General features: G+C 30.3%; 3 protein-coding genes and 1 non-coding gene across 5 annotated transcripts; 2 read left to right on the top strand and 2 right to left on the bottom strand.

Annotated features, from left to right (window-relative positions):
- Positions 1-3,703: 3,703 nt before the first annotated feature.
- TRNAA-UGC (transfer RNA alanine (anticodon UGC)) lies at positions 3,704-3,776 on the bottom strand. The gene has a single exon. It is a non-coding gene; the product is annotated as a tRNA-Ala (tRNA).
- Positions 3,777-6,352: 2,576 nt separating this feature from the next.
- LOC125820651 (uncharacterized) lies at positions 6,353-8,845 on the bottom strand. 2 transcript variants are annotated; one of them, XM_049500065.1, is made up of 6 exons: positions 8,425-8,845; positions 8,247-8,340; positions 8,045-8,118; positions 7,231-7,287; positions 6,717-6,944; positions 6,353-6,628 (listed from the first exon to the last, which is right to left on the bottom strand). In XM_049500065.1, the coding sequence occupies exons 1-6, from the start codon at positions 8,518-8,520 to the stop codon at positions 6,551-6,553; spliced, it is 627 nt and encodes a 208-aa protein (XP_049356022.1). In that variant the 5' UTR covers positions 8,521-8,845; the 3' UTR covers positions 6,353-6,550. The 2 variants fall into 2 exon arrangements, with proteins under 2 accessions (XP_049356022.1, XP_049356021.1); XM_049500064.1 differs by having other exon boundaries at positions 6,353-6,624.
- A 6,019-nt stretch (positions 8,846-14,864) lies between these two features.
- Positions 14,865-15,194, top strand: LOC125820761 (auxin-responsive protein SAUR71-like). Its single transcript, XM_049500188.1, has one exon. The coding sequence runs from the start codon at positions 14,865-14,867 to the stop codon at positions 15,192-15,194; it is 330 nt and encodes a 109-aa protein (XP_049356145.1).
- A 1,725-nt stretch (positions 15,195-16,919) lies between these two features.
- On the top strand, positions 16,920-17,546 carry LOC125820746 (17.4 kDa class III heat shock protein). The gene is made up of 2 exons (XM_049500171.1): positions 16,920-17,169; positions 17,259-17,546. The coding sequence occupies exons 1-2, from the start codon at positions 16,984-16,986 to the stop codon at positions 17,514-17,516; spliced, it is 444 nt and encodes a 147-aa protein (XP_049356128.1). The 5' UTR covers positions 16,920-16,983; the 3' UTR covers positions 17,517-17,546.
- Positions 17,547-17,657: the final 111 nt, after the last annotated feature.

The raw sequence follows: 17,657 nt of genomic DNA, 5'->3' as shown, positions 1-17,657 counted from the left end.
AATAAAAATCGATATTTAATTCTTCGCCAACAAAAATACATCTCAATAAATTTTACAGAATTAAGTTAAGTGGATAATAGAGCCGCCATGAGTTCACCTTTTCACAGCAATCAATCAAAATTAGCAGAAACAGATGAGCAGATGAAGACAAAAACTTCAGTTTTACTGCGCTATGGTTTATGCAATTGGAGGATTGTCTGTGACGCCGATTTTATCCAATGATAACAAAAATGCTGTTCTAATAAATTGTATATATTTATACTACGCCAGTCAAATCATCTTTTTTATTTCTTTTTACCCTTTTTGGCTCGACTTTTTCTTACAAACTGGAGTTAATTACTCTTTTTTTTCTTTTTTTTTCTAAACAGAAAAGAGAGAAAATATAGTAATTTTTGTCTGAAAAAAAAGGTCAAACTTAACTGGAGAATCTTCTTCTTCCTTTTTTAATCTCTCCGTCTCAAATCTAGGTGGCACATTCAGAATCAACCAAAATTTATTTTAATCTAGTTTTCTTATATGAGTATTTTTTTTAAAACTTAAATTTTTAATATTCAAATTTAAATTATTATTTTTTTTGGTGGAAAGAGGGAGTAAGTTTTTCTATCGTGAAGTATGGATTACGATTTACGACTTACGCGTAGTGAGATGGGAGATAATTGGTGGACAAAAAATTTACAACTGGAGCTCTCTCCAAATTGAAAATTTTAGTGGTTCATTTTTCAGCCTAAAGAATAAACAAAGGAAATAAAATGTACTAATTACCTTTTTTTTTTGTAAAAGTAAAATTGAAAATGACTTGATTATGCCAGCATAGTTGCAGAATGTGATGCAAAACAAATCAAACTTGACTTTATTTTATGACTAGGATCTGAATTATCACGTTAAAGTGATTTTTACTCGTCTTGACATTTTCAATTTCAAACTCGTATCTATATATTTAGAAGATTTTACTAAATTAGTCTCTCGGTTTCAAAGTTTGATTTGGCACAAAATTTAATAAAATAAAATAAAAACTTTTCAGTGTTGTCATTTTAAATTAAAATTATGTTAAAATATAATTTATTTTGTGGTCCTAAACATATCACGTGGAAAACTGAAATTAAAGTATTGAAAAAAAAGTGATTATTTTTTAAACAAATTAAAAAGAAAAGTAGGTCATTCTTTTTTAAATCGAGAGAGTATTTTTATCGTTTAACTCTTTTTTTATTTTCGAATCGTAACTGATATTGATAAATTTCAGCAAATAAAAAAGAGAGAAATTAAACCAAATATTACTTTAGTGTGTAGTTTAGTTAATTAGTTGCCTAACATTAAGTAATATGAATGCAGAAATTCGACCAATTTGTGCCAACCGCGTATCATTTGGCTGATTTACTCATCACACAAGTAATTCATGTATTCGTCCTTAGCTGTACAGCGGCATAATACTAATGACTTATGGTAAATAGTTGTCGTGATAATTTCAAGTGACAAAATTATCAAAAATAAAGAAAGACAAAATTAGTATTTATTTCAAATATTATAATAAGGAGATAGTTACATAAAAATTTCATATATAATATAGCAACATACGTGTAAAGCTAGTTATTAATTTTTTAAAATGGGTTGCATGTCATCACCACCTTATTAATTAAGCCAAACTTGGGAAAACAAAGCTAACTTAATTCCGATAACTAAATTTGGGAAAACAACCAATTTTAATTTTTTAGCAAAAATAACAATGTTGAAAACAATAAACGGTAAGAATAATTTTTTCAATGGTGCAAATTTCAAGTTACAATACTATCTTTTTCTTGATTGATGTTCATTTTAATTCATCTTGCTTTTTTTTTATTTCTTAGGATTAATACAGCCGTAGCTATTTATATCCAAAGACAATACTCCTCCTTCAGAACACAACAATCTATGCATCTCGAAAATAGTAAACATTTTTCCTTAAAGACAGTAACGAAATGGCCTTAGGTGCGACAACACAACCTTATTAGAACAAAAGCAATCATAATGTTCAGCAGGGACGGACCCATTAAGTTTGTCGGAAAATTAGGTCAAATTTTGATTTAATAAATATTGACACTTTTTAACCCAAATTGAAAGATTCAATCTAGTGATCAAGGTTTTGAACCTACCCCATGGATAAAGAATTAATTTTAGCCCAAAACTGGATAAGTGAATTAGTCTTGGATAGTGAAGTGGGGTTACCAGATTGCTTTGGCAGCGAAGAGCATGAATAAACCAGTCAGTCTATTCATTACATTGAGGGGGATTGATTGATCAACTCTTTTACCACATGGTTGATCAACCCAGCACTATCTTAGAGGGTGTTTGGATTGGCTTAAAAGTCTGTCAAATCTATTTTTAAATCAGTTTTTAATTTCGGAAAGTGTTTGACAAATATAAAAAATACCTATTTTTAAATCAGTTTTTTACTTTTGGAAGTGTTTGACAAATATAAAAAATAACTTAAAATAAGTCAAAAACCAAAAGTAGGTCTCCCCCTACTTTTTATTTTTTGACTCAAAAGTCATTTCAATTTGACTTTTTATTTTTAACTTAAAAGTTACTTTTTTTAAACCAACACAAACGGGATCTTACACTATTAATCTCAAATTTTGGTGTTCTGATTGACTGATTCCAGCTGTTGTAAGTGATGAGCTCATACTAGGGGTGTGCACTATTCGGATTAAACCGAATAACCAAACCAAACCAAACCGAAATTTTATTTGGATTGGTTTTTTGGTTTTTCGGATTGATTTTGGATTAATAAATTACTTTGTTTGGTTTTTTGGTTTGGTTTTGGATTTTAAAAGATAAAAACCGAAAAAAACCGAATTTTATATATATATACTGCGTGGAGTCGCGTGATGTGCCACATAAGTCAAAAGGTGTACAAAAAATTACAAAAAAAATGAGTTCAAGGGGGTAATAGGACCTTAATTTAGTTAAGGTGTGTCTCTGGGATTTCGGTCATAGTCTAGGGGGTACTTGTGTCTTCTCCCTTTTATGTTTGAATTACATCTACAATAGGTATACTTATAAGTATTGTGTTTAAGTTTTACTTATGATTTATATTAGAAAGTATATTTAAGGGATTAAATATTATTACTTTGGTTATATATGTTATTAATTATTGACATAACCGAATAACCAAACCGAAAAAAGCCAAACCGAATAGAGAAAAACCAAACCAAACCAAATTTATTTTGGATCGGATTGGGTTACACTTTTACAAAACCAAAAACCGAAAATCCAAACCGAATAGTGTAAAACCAAACCATAAAACCGAATGCACACCCCTAGCTCATACACCTGTTCCATTTATGATTTGTATGACATTTTGCTATTTGGTAATACATGTGTATGTCTTCTTTTTTTTTTGTTTTCCACTTGGTGTCTGGTATCACATTGGAGTTCGACTAAATTCGGATTCGCGCCGGAAGTCCAATATTGGAAGGTAAAGCGCTCCCTAACAAAGACGACTCCGTACCCAAGGGACTCGAACCCGAGACCTCTTTGTTAAGGATGAAGAAGTATTTATCACTCCACCACAACTCTTGTTGGTAATACATGTTTGTTTGTTTGTACTTGAGGCAGATTTCAACAAAGGTAGAAAGTTGAAGAAAATTTTGTTGGTAATACATGTGTTTGTTTGTACTTGAGGCAGATTTCAACAAAGTTAGGAAGTTGAAGAAAATTCCAAAAATAATGGAGATGCGGGGGATCGAACCCCGTGCCTCTCGCATGCAAAGCGAGCGCTCTACCATTTGAGCTACATCCCCTTTTGTTACTCTGAGTCATTATTACAATGTAATTCTTTTGGCTAAAGCAAAGGTGGGGTTCATGATGTCTTGATTTGATTTTGCTTAAAATTAATGGGAATCAACTAAGTTCGGTTTTAAATTTAACTGATTAGCTTTTCCCTGATCCGATTCGATTCATTTTTTGATTATTTTCAAATTTTACTCATGTATTTAATAACTAGTAACAATAGAATAAAGTCATAAACTAGAGCTACTCGCACATAATATTTTACTTGTTTTAGAGTCTCTTTTGCATTGCTGCTAAAAACTGCTTATTTTCATAAGCATTTCTTTAAAATAGCTTTTCAGAAAAAAGTGCTTTTGAAAAAAAAACAATTTGTATTTGACTAATTTATTTGAAAAATGTTTTTAATAAGTAAATTGTGTTTGCCTAATCTTCTTTAAAAAGTGCTTTTGAAAGTCAAATTACGATTAAGGGCAAGTGTTAATGTACTTTTAATATTATGATTATTTTATAGAGAGAAACTAGTTTAAACATCTATTACAAAAATTAAATTAATTTTTTCTTTTTATTAAAATAAAATGTTCATATTCAAATTTTCAATCAATATTATACATTTTTTTGAAGGGCAGAAATCTTTAATTGTTATTTTTTTCTTCTTTCCTAATCTTACAAAAATATTTTTGTTACCTTTTTCTTGTTTTATAATTTTGTAAAATAATACGTAAAATAATAAATAAAATAATAAGCAAACGGAAAATACAATATAGCATTTAGTATATAAAAATAAAAAATAAAACTATTAAATGGAACTTAATCAAACATATGAGATATGTTAATTAAGTAATAAGAGAAATATTGGTATATATATATATATATATATAATAATAATTTTCTGCTTATGCTTTTGCTTTTTTTAAGAAGCAAAAATATTTTATTTCTTTCCAATAGCAGAAAAATTATTTCTACTTCTATTTAAAAGCACTTTTACAGATTGCCAAACACCTACTTTTTCAAAAAAAAAAAAAAATCTCAAAATTAGTGTGCAAATGATATTTCATTACATCAATAAATATTATTTTATCATTGATTAATTTGGTAATATAAAATATAAACTAATTAACCTACTATAACCAAAAATTTAAATACTTTGACGGTGCAAAAATTATTTATACTATTGGCGCGCGCACCTTAGATAAATAAATCTATACGACATGTTACACGATATTTACAAGTTGCAAACCAGTCAACTAGGAAATCAATAATTTACTTTTTCAACCAAAAATATGAAATAAAATAAAAGACTCATTAAATTAGTTCTAAACAAAAGCAAGTTGCACTAATTATTTTAAAAAGTGCGTGACAATAAATAATTGTTGTACGAGTGGGATCCATCATTTGCTAGTTGAACGTTAAATTACATAATAGCGTCCATCTAATCTAATACTACTCACATTAAACGGCTGGCAACCTAATAATCCTTCAGTTGAAAAAAGTAATTAGGCACACAAAAGAACAAAGTTGATTTAGGAAATAAAGCTAATGCTATTATTAGAGCCTCATAATCTATATGAGTGCAAGTTGAGCAGAAGCGTACTTTTTTTTTTTGGTTTCCTAATTGACAACATTCGATTTGGCACTTGATTAATTTTGTTTACGAGTTGAAAGATAGGACGTATTCTAACAAAGCCAACTTTAGTTTTAGAATTCAAAGGTAAATATTTGTGTTAAGAATGAACAAATATATATCGCTTTCACAATAACAAAGCAGAGTTATCTTATTAGCATATGGTTGCACAAGTTGCTGATTAAAGGCATGGCGTGGGACAGAATCAAGTTCATTCAACTTTTTGACAAATTGAATTTGGATGACTTTTATTAAACTTGCCTTTGTCTTTTCTAGTCTCACCTTTAACTAACAAAACCCAAGTTGATTTGGGTTGCCCTTTTGGCCACTAGTTGGCCTTTTAATATTTTCTCTCTTTTCAAAGTGGATATGATTATGTAATACTAATTAGGAAAAATTACAGAAATCCCACTTTTAGTTTACTTATTACCATTATCCCCTATAAATTTTACAAATCTCCAAAATTTATCATTTTCACGCATCAGATTAGTGTATCTCGCTCATCAGATTAGTGTATCATGTATAAAATGTAATGTATCTTACTTAACGATTAATGTATCTCGCAATGTATTAGCGCTTATATTATTGTATCCATTTGAGAGATTTCTATAATTATAAACTTTTAAGGAATAAATTGTAATTTTGCCTTAAAAGTATGTGATTTCTGTAATTTGCCCTAATTAATATAAGAAATGAAAGAAGATGAGGAAAGACTTAAAAGGAGATTAAACCTATACATAGGTAGTATTACTATATGTATGTGAGAGTTGAAACACATGTTTAACGTTCTCTAAATCTTTTTGCAAGTGAATGATAATATATTCCATTTTGGAAAATACTACAGTAATATAATTTGATTCAAATAAGCAATACAATATGTTTTTAAGCATTGAAGAAAGAGTTGAAGCTATGAAATACTAGGAATGGTAAGATAATTGGTGTCTGGTGAAAACCTTTTGAATGACATTTAGGTAGATAGAATTACAATACACTAGTTGAAAGAAGATCCTACTTTCTGTGAAAAAGAAACAACTCTGATCCTAAATAAGAAACAACAGCCACAAAAAGACATGGATTAAAGCAGGCAGCTGCAGTTCTATTCATTTTCCCTATCCTTAATTTGATAAAACTCATGATAGAACCTTTTGCCTTTTAGCATCCATCCTATTGCTTCCGTCCACTCTTGGAATTTTTCCTCCTACTCCGTTCTCTTTCATTGCTTTTTCCAGATGTTCCACCTGTCTTCAAGTATCAATAATACTAGACTGAATTAGTAACAACCTAAATGACCATAAAAGTACTAGTACAGCAATAGGAAACGGGAACTAACCCCTTCACAAAATCCTTGGAATTGGCAAGAATCGCCTTTACCCGACTTCATTTCACCTGAACTTCTTTTGTTGGAAAAGGTAAAAAAGGTCTCACTGGAAGATGTAGACGATGAAGTAGAACACATTGAAGGAGTTCCAGTCCGAGAAGAACAAAACATCCCATTATCACTGTTGAACATTTCGTCAAACATATCCTGCAATTCCCCAAAGGTTTCTTCCTGATTTTCCTGTCAATTCATACAACACCATGCCACCTCTATGTTATAAATAAAGTACTAATGTAGTATTTATATGTATAAACGAATTTGCAAAAACAAACCCAAGTGTAGACTACTTCAGTTTAGCAGACCCAAAAAAGTGAAAATGATGTCAGTATTGTTCAACAAACATCTTATATATAGGCACTCTTATTAAATTAGCACCCAGTATAGAAGTATAAATTCCTTCTCCTTTTGTGGGATCTTTTCATTGTAAATTTAAGAAGATAAAAGGGGAAAAAAAAAGAGAACTTACATTGGACTTATTTTGGCTCATCATAGCTGCCATTTCATTCAGGAAATCACCCATGCCCTGCACAAGAAAATCCACTTCAAAATTTGTAACAAGAATTTGCCTGATGCAATATACAATTTATCTTTTTTAGGAACAACCGTGGTGTCCATACCAGCTTGAGCAATATCATACAAGTTAAACCAAGTATTTTTTGGATAAAGATCAGGATCTAATTATCCGTCGTCAATTGAATCAACAACAACATACCCAATATAGTCCCACAAGTGACGTCTGCATCTCCAGAGGGTAGAGAGTATGCAAACCATACCCCTAACCCTACCTTGGCAGGTCAAGAGAATGTTCCCAATAGACTCCCCCTACCTTGGCGTCGAGAGGATGTTCCCAATAGACTCCCGGCTCAAGGAAAGCAAAAGCACAACAATAAGCTATCCTCAATAGAATAACCGACATAATTAGAAGAAACCAAAACTTCCATGTTCAGCCCTCTTCTATGACTTGCCTAAAGGATAAAAAAAGACAACCTTTTTCTTCAATGTTTCAAAAGTTCATACTTGATTAACACTAGTACTTGGAAATAATCTTATGTGATCCCATTTCTTGAGATTCAACATGAACACCATTTTTAGCCCTCTCAAAATGTAAAAACAAATGGAACAACATGAAGATACTCAGCCTGCTACAAGCATGACACAAAACATTCCTTATTTATCAATAAAGTCATAAAATTAAACTTCACTTAAGTATCAGCGAACATTTTGCGACATGATTTAGAACTTTCAACATGAGAGTATATATAAAAGAACAAAGTTATTACATTTTCGTCGTCGTCATCACCAGAGTCATAAACTCCTACATCGTACAGAAACCTTTTGTTTGCATCCGATAACACTGCAAATAATTGAATGTATTAATACATTTCCAATTCACACAGTTCATTTTTACTTTTAGCAGGACAAAACATTAAATATGTACGGCGCAAATTATGTTACAAAATAAAAAAAGCATAAAATAAGTACCAGAATATGCTTCTTGAATTGCCTGAAATTTCTTCTTTGCTTCATCTACAAACTTCGAATTCCCCGATGCTGAACAGCGATCTGGGTGCCATTTCTATAAAAAAACACAAATTAAAGCTAAAATGAGTCTGTTTGATGATGAAGAATAGATTCAATTTATTTATTTTCAAATTCTGACCAGTGCAAGTTTCTTATAAGCATTCCTAAGCTCTGTTTCAGTGCATTCCTTTTTCAATCCCAAAACTGCATAATAATCATTGCTTTTGTCTACCATACTTGAATATCCACCAAAAACCGATCAACCCCCCAGAATATTTCCTGTCTTGTCGACAAATTAAATACAAATCTCCAGCCCCTTTAATACAAAAAGTGATTAGATTTTTTTTCTTTCTTCAAAGAATTAAAAGCACTATAGACACGGAACTTTTGTTAGTTAGAGAGAGAAAACACAAGTGTGAAGAGAGATGAACAACTCTCCCTTAAAAGAACTCTCCAGAAACGGGCCTTCCATTAATACACCTTCCAACTAATGTGTGGCTTAGATTAAGGAATGAACGGCTTAGATTCAATGACGGTACGAGATATTTGTATCCAGAAGCTTCTTTGATCTCTCTGTTCCTCGCCCTTTTGCATTATTATTATTATACTCTGTTTTAAGGATGAGAAACGTTTGTGTTGTCTACTCTATTTTATAATAATAAATAATTGGTGTGGGCTGAATGTAAAGTGGGACCTACACCCAAAAAGGTTAGGGTCCACTCATTGCAAATTGGTCGACGGCGTTCGAACTATTTACCATATAGCCATTGCAAGTTGTATTTATTTATCTTTTGGCAATAAAGTTGCAACTTGGGGTTCTGGAAAATTCATAAAGAAATTTAAAAAGTGCAACTAGCAGAGAACACTATTCTAGTAGTACAGACTAAAGGTTTGGTTGACGTAAATATTCCTTCCATTCCATATTAATACTATTAATTTAAGCTTTGAGCTTTTTTTTGTTTTTCAAATTAACTTAAGTTTTCAATTTTCAAGACTATTTTTAAAATATTCTTTCAATTTTACCCTTTAAGTTAGTATTGAAATTAGTTATTATAATTAATGTTTAGTTATTTTTGACAATAATTAATAAGGATAAAAATGGAAAATTATGTTCAATTTATGTCCTAATCTATTTTTCTTAAAGGGTGTGAAACACTTCAAAGCTTAAGTTAATATAAAATGGAGGGAAAAACACATTTATTTATGACTACTATGGATAATAGAATTTTTGACGATCGATGACTAGAAGCTACTTACTGTTTTGGACCAAACTGATGGGATTCATTGCACACTCCAAATTAGCACCCCACAGCTTACATGTGTAACGCAATTTGTAGCATCCAGTCCCTCACGGCTCACATCACCCACATTTTCGGGGAAAAAATATTTTTATATCTCACGCAATTCATATTAGTTGATTTTATTTTATATTTAAATTGATTACCTTGCATGAATTATACTGGATTATTTGTGTCATGTGTATTATGGCAAACGGATATGACTTTATACGTACCATATTCAACATGGATTAGTCACATACCATATCAGATTATCATGATTTTAAAGCTACAAACAAAAAGGTCAACAACATACAAGTCACGACAAACATGTACGACTTCATTTATATTCGTTTTTATAAAAACGAAGAATTAAATTCTATTTTCTCTCCTTTTTCTACTTATTCTTGCAAGTGCAGGATGATGGCGTTGTCACAAATTCTTTATAGACTCAAACCATATATAACTTGTTTGAAAATCATGCAATTTGTCGGACTTTTATTGTAAGAGCAGACATGTCATTTGCCTTAATGTTTAGTTTAAACATGTCTATTTTTTTTTCAAATATGCTCAAACAAGGACGAAAAATGACAATCAATTTCATAAAAAGAGACTAACCATTTTTTTAAAATTAAATTATGTGTCTAATTAAACATGGGACATAAATTGAAATCGATTGAGAGCATTAATTAGATGGGGCATGCATAATTTATCCGACAATATGAAAAGTCTCCTTTTGGCCATATTTGATCTTGATAAATATATTTTGGAAACCAGTGATGCTCTAGCCTCTTCTTTGTGTTCAGTAAAGGAATAATTTGTTGGTTTCTACGTGTGGTCCAAAGGCTTTTTTCTACAAAAATCAACGTGCATTTCAATTTCAGCCACATGCACTAGAATTCTCATAAATATCATTCCTAATCAACAAGTACCATGCAATGCCATTTTTTTTTTCTCGAATTTTCCAATAATTAATTGAAGCATCTATAATTTTCATTTTTTTTTTTTTTTTACGTTAACCTAGTTCACGAAAGATCGAGTCCAAATTGTGTGATAGTGGAGGAAGAGGTACCCGGGGAACTAGCAGAGTATATCCTAATGATATACATATTAGTATATACTTAACTACAATGAATGGTTTAATTTGGTTAGATGAAGAAATTCCCTCGAGCTAGGCAACGTAACGTGGCTTGCTATGTATTTGTAAGGGGCAACCTCAACATTGAGGCCCTCTATTTGGACTTGTTTAAAATGAATTTGGGCTTACACTTGCAGCATTACTCATCCTCCTTAGAGATGGATTTGGACTTCTTTGAGCCCGTCATATATATAACACTACAATGTCTAAGGATACCATTTTGTGGGCCTTATTTTTGGACCCTCTAATAATAATTTTTAGGGAAAATTAAGCAAATATCCCATAAAAGCAAAATAATTACAAACATATACACTTTTAAATTCATACTAACTAAATAATTACACTATATACCCCCTAACTAATTTCGTTTAACTGATACTAAATCAGTATCATATACTGTATTGGTATCATTAAAGCTGAATTTCGCTTAATTGATACTAAATTAGTATATATATATTGTATTGGTATCATTAAGGTTTCTTGTTCATAAATTACTCATTAGTCAATGATATTATAAGAATATATACATATACTCTTATAGTATCATTGACTAATGAGTAATTTCTAAACAAGGAACCTTAATGATATCACAACAAAATACATACACTCTTACAGTATCATTGACTAATGTGTAATTTCTAAACAAATAACCTTAATTATACCACAACAATATATATATACTCTTATAGTATCATTGACTAATGAGTAATTTTTAAACAAGAAAAATTAATGATACAATAACAATATACATATACTCTTATAATATCATTGACTAATGAGTAATTTTTGAACAAGAAACCCTGATGATACCAATACAGTAAATATATATATATATATATATATATATATATATATATACTGATTTTTGTATCAATTAAGTGAAATTATCAGTTTTAATGATACCAATACAATATATGATATTGATTTAGTATCAATTAAACGAAAATTATCAGCTTTAATGAATGGGGGTATGAGCTGTAATTTTCTTTTTTTGAGAGAATATGTATTTCTTGAATTACTTTGAATTAGGGTATGAATATGTAATTGTTTTAAGTTTTATGACCCATTTATGTAGTTTTTCCTAATTTTGATAAACATCACTTTAAATAGAACTCCTCAATTATGGGTTCACTAATTATAATTGCAATTATACTTTAATTTGTCACGCATAAAAAAGAATACAAATATCAACCAACTAATTGGAGTAAATCGCGATAAAATCTTTTCAAATTTGATAAATGAGCTAAAATTACATAATTAATTGCTCACAATCAATCACTGGGCCGTTCTTCCGTATTATACAATATAGGTTTTGTGTCAACGAATTTTCTATTACTACCTATGAGTAAAGTATGCGTATATGTGTGATTGTTTCTCTGTATATAATAAGATGATTATATGGAGAGTATTACAATATCAAAGAGGATTATGTTTTTATGAGGTAATTTTGATATTCCTGAGATGAACTACTCCCTCCAGTCTACATTACATGATATCTTTAGGCTTCAAAATTAGTCAAAATAATTGATCTCTTATCTAATCACAAGAAGATATTACTACTCCTTCCGTCTTCTGTCATTTTTTTACTTTGCACTTACATTAAGAATCCTCTTTTATATGTTATTTTTTTACTTTGCACTTACATTAAGAAATGATGTAGCTTTACCCTTCTACCCTTATTTAATTTTTTTGGAACTCAAGTTTTCAATCAATGAATATGAATTAATTTATTTTGATTAATTAATTTAACCAATGAACATGAATCATTTACTTAGCTTTTCTAAGTTGGTCAAATGTATATTTTCAAGGCTAATAACTCACAAGGGTAAAAAAGGAACAATATGGTAATTTATGCATTGATTTTATGAAAGAACAACTTTCACATATAGCAAACATAAAAATCATATTTGTATGTTATAGCTATAGTTCGCATAATTGCGTTCCATAGCAAATTTTATGTTTGCTATGGTGTTTTATTCGCTACAAACATCCAATTTTATACAAATTGTTTAGTTTTGTATAAATTCATTTATACATTGTAATTTGTATAATAAATTATGTATTTAAATAATTATAAATATATAGGACGAAAATATATATATATATATTTGTATTGGTATATACACTTTTCTCTCAATTTATACAAACACAAACACATTTTATACCGAAATGTATAAAATGACTAATTGTATACCGAATTAGATGACAAAAAAGGGGATGTTTGCTGCGAATACAATTAAAATAAATTATGACTATAACATTAATAGTTTGTTATTTCATACAATTTTTTCTTTATGAGATGACAAGTATTATATATCAACTATTTATAAGAAGGAATGATATATAAAAAAAGGACGGAGGGAGGAGGGAGTAGTATATAATATGAAGGGATGAATTTGAGGGAATATACAATTATGTCGCTCATGCTTATGTAATATCAAGGCCGGGCCCACTTGAGCATCTATCACGGGTTACTGATTAACCGTCGTGACTTCAAGGTTGTCGACGTGGCACTCATGAATTAGAGGTTTCAAATATCCAAGTTGAGTATATTCTCACTGTGCACCAACCAGTATGAATACGATCTACACAAAATCTAAAATTATAGGGAATATTTATTTGCCTATTATATGATTTATACTTTTCTATTTTTATTATTTAATAATTAAATGTTTATGAATTTAAGTCACCTAAGGTCGTTTATAAGCCGGCTAGCAAGCATCCTCAACGCAGTAGGAACTTAATGAGCTATAATGTCAAACTTAATTAATTAACCAAATTTCTTTGATGCATAAGATGACAGCTTATAATTTCTTTTTTTCAATATTACACTCCCATCCAAAATATATAATCCAAAAGATCTTAAGTAAGGATCTATAGAAAGTAAGATGCATACCAAAACAATATAAAATATAACATAATGATATTAATCAAATAACAATTTGAAACATCGTTCATAAATTTTCAAGAGTTTAACTTAGATCAGTACATGATTGGTTTTCTTTATTTTAATGAAAATAAAAATACAAATGGGTAAAATGGGAAATGCTTCAAAAATGGCATCTTGACGGAGGCTAACACCTGAGTTCGATAAAATTCAATAATTTCTTGTCTAATTTTATTTTTGTAATTTTTTCAATTAAATATGTATGATAATTAAATTTAGAGCCTGATTATTAACAAATAGGTCGATGTCTTAGAATATAAAATCTTACACTTAAGTACATCATTTAAATAGGGCATAATACATAAACATGACATTTAACTTGGTGTCAGTTGATAACTATATATAACCTTTAACTTTGGGTGTGCACAAGTAGACACTTAAACTTGTATAAAATTGAACAAATAGACACATTTGTCATACATGGAAATTTCATGTCCTACATGCATCCTATGTGTATTATGCCATGTAAAACAAATGTGTTTACTTGTTCAATTTTATACAAGTTTAACTGCCTACTTGTGCACATTCAAAGTTGGAGGGCGTAGTAATCTGCAAAAATCAAGTTACGAGTCATGTTTATATATTACTTTAAAATGACCGGCTTCTTTCTCATCCAGCATTATGTGTGGAGCTCGATTAGATAGCCGGCTAGTCCAAAACACTTACTATATCCAGAAATATAAAGAAAACGAACATGTTGAGATGTCTTTTTCAGAAAAAATAAACATAAAAACTGCAACTAGGTACGTTAGCTAGCAGTAATAAAAATTACTATTCTTGAGTAGAAATTACTCAGAAGAGACACGACGTACAAAAAATAAAAGATATTTGTCGAAATAGTAATACTTTCAACATGGACGGCGTCATAGTAAACGTTTGGTAGTTGTCTATTGGTTCTATACTAGACTTTGGACTAAATACTAATACATCAATTTTGTGTTTACGGCATTCCATTTGTTCCCATAATTCTATATAATTGCTACTTAAAATAATGGGATAATTTTAAATTACCCAAGAAATTTCTTAATACCAATATTAATGTAATTATTAATTAGTGTCGTTATCCCTGCAGGTAAAACGTCATTAGTCCTTTACCTAATATAATGAAGCCCACAAGGTACTGGCACTTTGCACGGCCTGGTACGTTGAAATTATACTAACAACACAAGAAAGAAAGAAAGAAATTATTTCTTCAAATCTGAATTAATCGGATTCTGATGGGCATTAAAGCGAGCAAGCTGATTGGGGTTGGAAAACGGCTAAAACTGGGAGGAGGTGCCGTTATGACACCAAGAGGTTATGTTCCTGTTGCCGTTGGAATAAACCTTAATGAATCAAAGCGGTTTATGGTACATACAACGGCTCTCTACGATGCTGAATTTTTGGAGATGTTGTCACGATCTGCCGAAGAATATGGATTTCACAATCAAGGTATTTTGAGAATTCCTTATGAGACTAAAGCTTTTGAGGAACGTATGTTTAATGTCGTCGCTACTTGTGTTGGTGGGAGCAATCGAGTTAGTCCAAAAATCAGGGGATTGGAATAACGGTCATTATGCGGTGTGAAATGAAAGTACATTATATTACTAGTATTTTTGCGCTACTTAAAATGATTCAATCCGATCTGTATTCAGCTAGATCTGCACTTGGAGAAGAACTTTGTATATTATAATTTCCTTCTTTATCCGGGTACATTATTCCCTGCTGCTAAGATGGATTGTAATCTATATTTACATGTTGGTGTAATATTTGAAAATTTTAGATGGTTTTTGTTATCATCATTTTACAAATGCATTGATCACATAGATATGGTTTAGCATATCAAGAAAAAAATATAAACAGAAAATTCATGTTTTATTTTAATATTAATTACTTATTTTCTAAAATATTTTTCAAGACTTAAAACTACACATCAATCAATATGAGTATTATGATAAAACATTTATATTAATTATTGTTTTCTTAAAAGACGTGCAAAGTCGAAAGTGGATAAGTAAAAGTGAACGGAGGAAGTAAATGTATTGCACGATATTACTTGAAATTGAATGCAACCAATGATGATCATTAAAAGTAGGGACATAATATTACGATGTGAATTATGATCTACCCATTGAATTATTTTCTTATAAGTCATTAAACTGTTCATTGGGACCATTAACTAGGGAGTATTATAAAACCGTCGGTCATAATTGAGGAAAAAAAAAAAACAGATTCTTCTTCCCTCCAATAATTTCACATCAATTTATTTAGCTGATACAACTGCAACTTGTCAAAACGATGGCCATTTGGAAATAGTATTAGCATTTTTCATGATGTCACTTCAAAAAAATATGTCAACTATACTGAATTTTCTAAATGGACAAGAATTATCATAAATATATAAAGTACGTTTTCAATATTTTTGCCTTGATAGTTGATACATTGGACAAATCAAGATGTTCAACGAGAGAGTCTCTTAACTTGTGAAAGGAGAGTTGATTACCGTGGTGGAGTTAGAAATATAATTAAAAGTATTTAAAATTTAATATATATATATATATATACCATATGAAAAAATATTTTTTGATCTCTATATTTTATATGATCTATATATTTTATATAATTTACTTTATCTTTCAACAAATTCTTTAAGAAGTTTTGACTTCAGTGCAAATATTAAGAGAACATTGAATAAATGACATATTAATCTAATATTATATTAATTTGAATCTGCTGTCACTCGTAATTAATTTGTTATATTATTAATTATTAATTATTAATTATTAATTAATAGTTCATAGAATGTAATATATCATCTTAATCTCATATGGGGAGTAATTTTTCCAATATTAATACGACGAAACTTTGGAGTACATTTTTAGAGATGACTATGGAATAGGACGGATTGAGCTTTAGCCATTGAGTTATACTTCTTCCTTATTTACTAGTCAAATATTTTTTAATTTGATGTTCCTTTTTACTGTTATTTTTGATAAATAAAAAAAAGACAATTTTTTTTTTTTTTAATCTCAAGATTGAGTTAATGTCTTTAAAATATTTAGGATGACTTTAAATCTAAGCTCAAAAATAAATGATTATTTTGAGCTTTTCCTCGATAAGGGTTCGCCAAATGTCCGTATGTCTGGCAAGTTCCTAAATGTTCTAGATGCTTCGTGTCAAAATAGGAAAGAGCAAGAACGTACTAGAAGTATCTTTCACCAGAGACCATTTTCCCTAATTTAAATAAGAAGTTGCTGCACCATTTTTCGTCGAGAATTTCTACTACTCTTGATTTTCCAGTAAGCTGCAAACAGTCTTCAGATTCGAACCGAAATATCAGCCATAATTTGTGTGAAAATGAGCACTGTTGTGGATGTGGTGAGCCAACTTCTCTTTCCAGAATCCATTGAGAGGCTGGTGATTCCTTCTAGGTCAAATGAGAGCAGTGAAAACAGGGGTAGCATTCCCGTGGATATTCTGGATACCCCAAAAGAGTACATTTTCTATATGGATGTTCCTGGTTTATCCAAATCTGACATTCAGGTTGGTACCATCTTCAATTTTGTATTAATAACATTTTTTTTCTAGCTTGAGTTTGTAATAGCAGAAGTTAATTACTGAATGTGTTACAGGTGACTGTGGAAGATGAGAGCACGCTGGTGATACGAAGCAACGGTAAGAGGAAGCGTGAGGAGAGTGAAGAAGAGGGATGCAAGTACGTCAGGTTGGAGAGGAAGCCACCCCTCAAATTGATGAGGAAGTACAAGCTCCCCGATACCTGCAATGTTTCTGCTATTACTGCGAAATGCGAGAATGGGGTGTTAACTGTTGTAGTTGAAAAGCTTCCTCCACCATCTAAGGCTAAGACTGTTAAAGTTGCAATTTCATGAATTAAGTAGTTATCATAAATCTACGTCTCTGTCTCTTAGTTCAAATGTATCTCTCTAGTGTCACCTTTATTTTGCATTTTCATCAACTACTATGATGTATAGTTGATCTTCTACTCTTGTCCTGCTATATTAGAAAATGAA

This window comes from Solanum verrucosum, unplaced genomic scaffold (assembly GCF_900185275.1).
Source record: "Solanum verrucosum unplaced genomic scaffold, falcon-dt-bn FXZP01000117.1, whole genome shotgun sequence".
Taxonomy (NCBI): domain Eukaryota; kingdom Viridiplantae; phylum Streptophyta; class Magnoliopsida; order Solanales; family Solanaceae; genus Solanum; species Solanum verrucosum.
The sequence above is the reverse complement of the archived record's forward strand: the minus strand, read 5'-3'. Positions and strand labels throughout refer to the sequence as shown.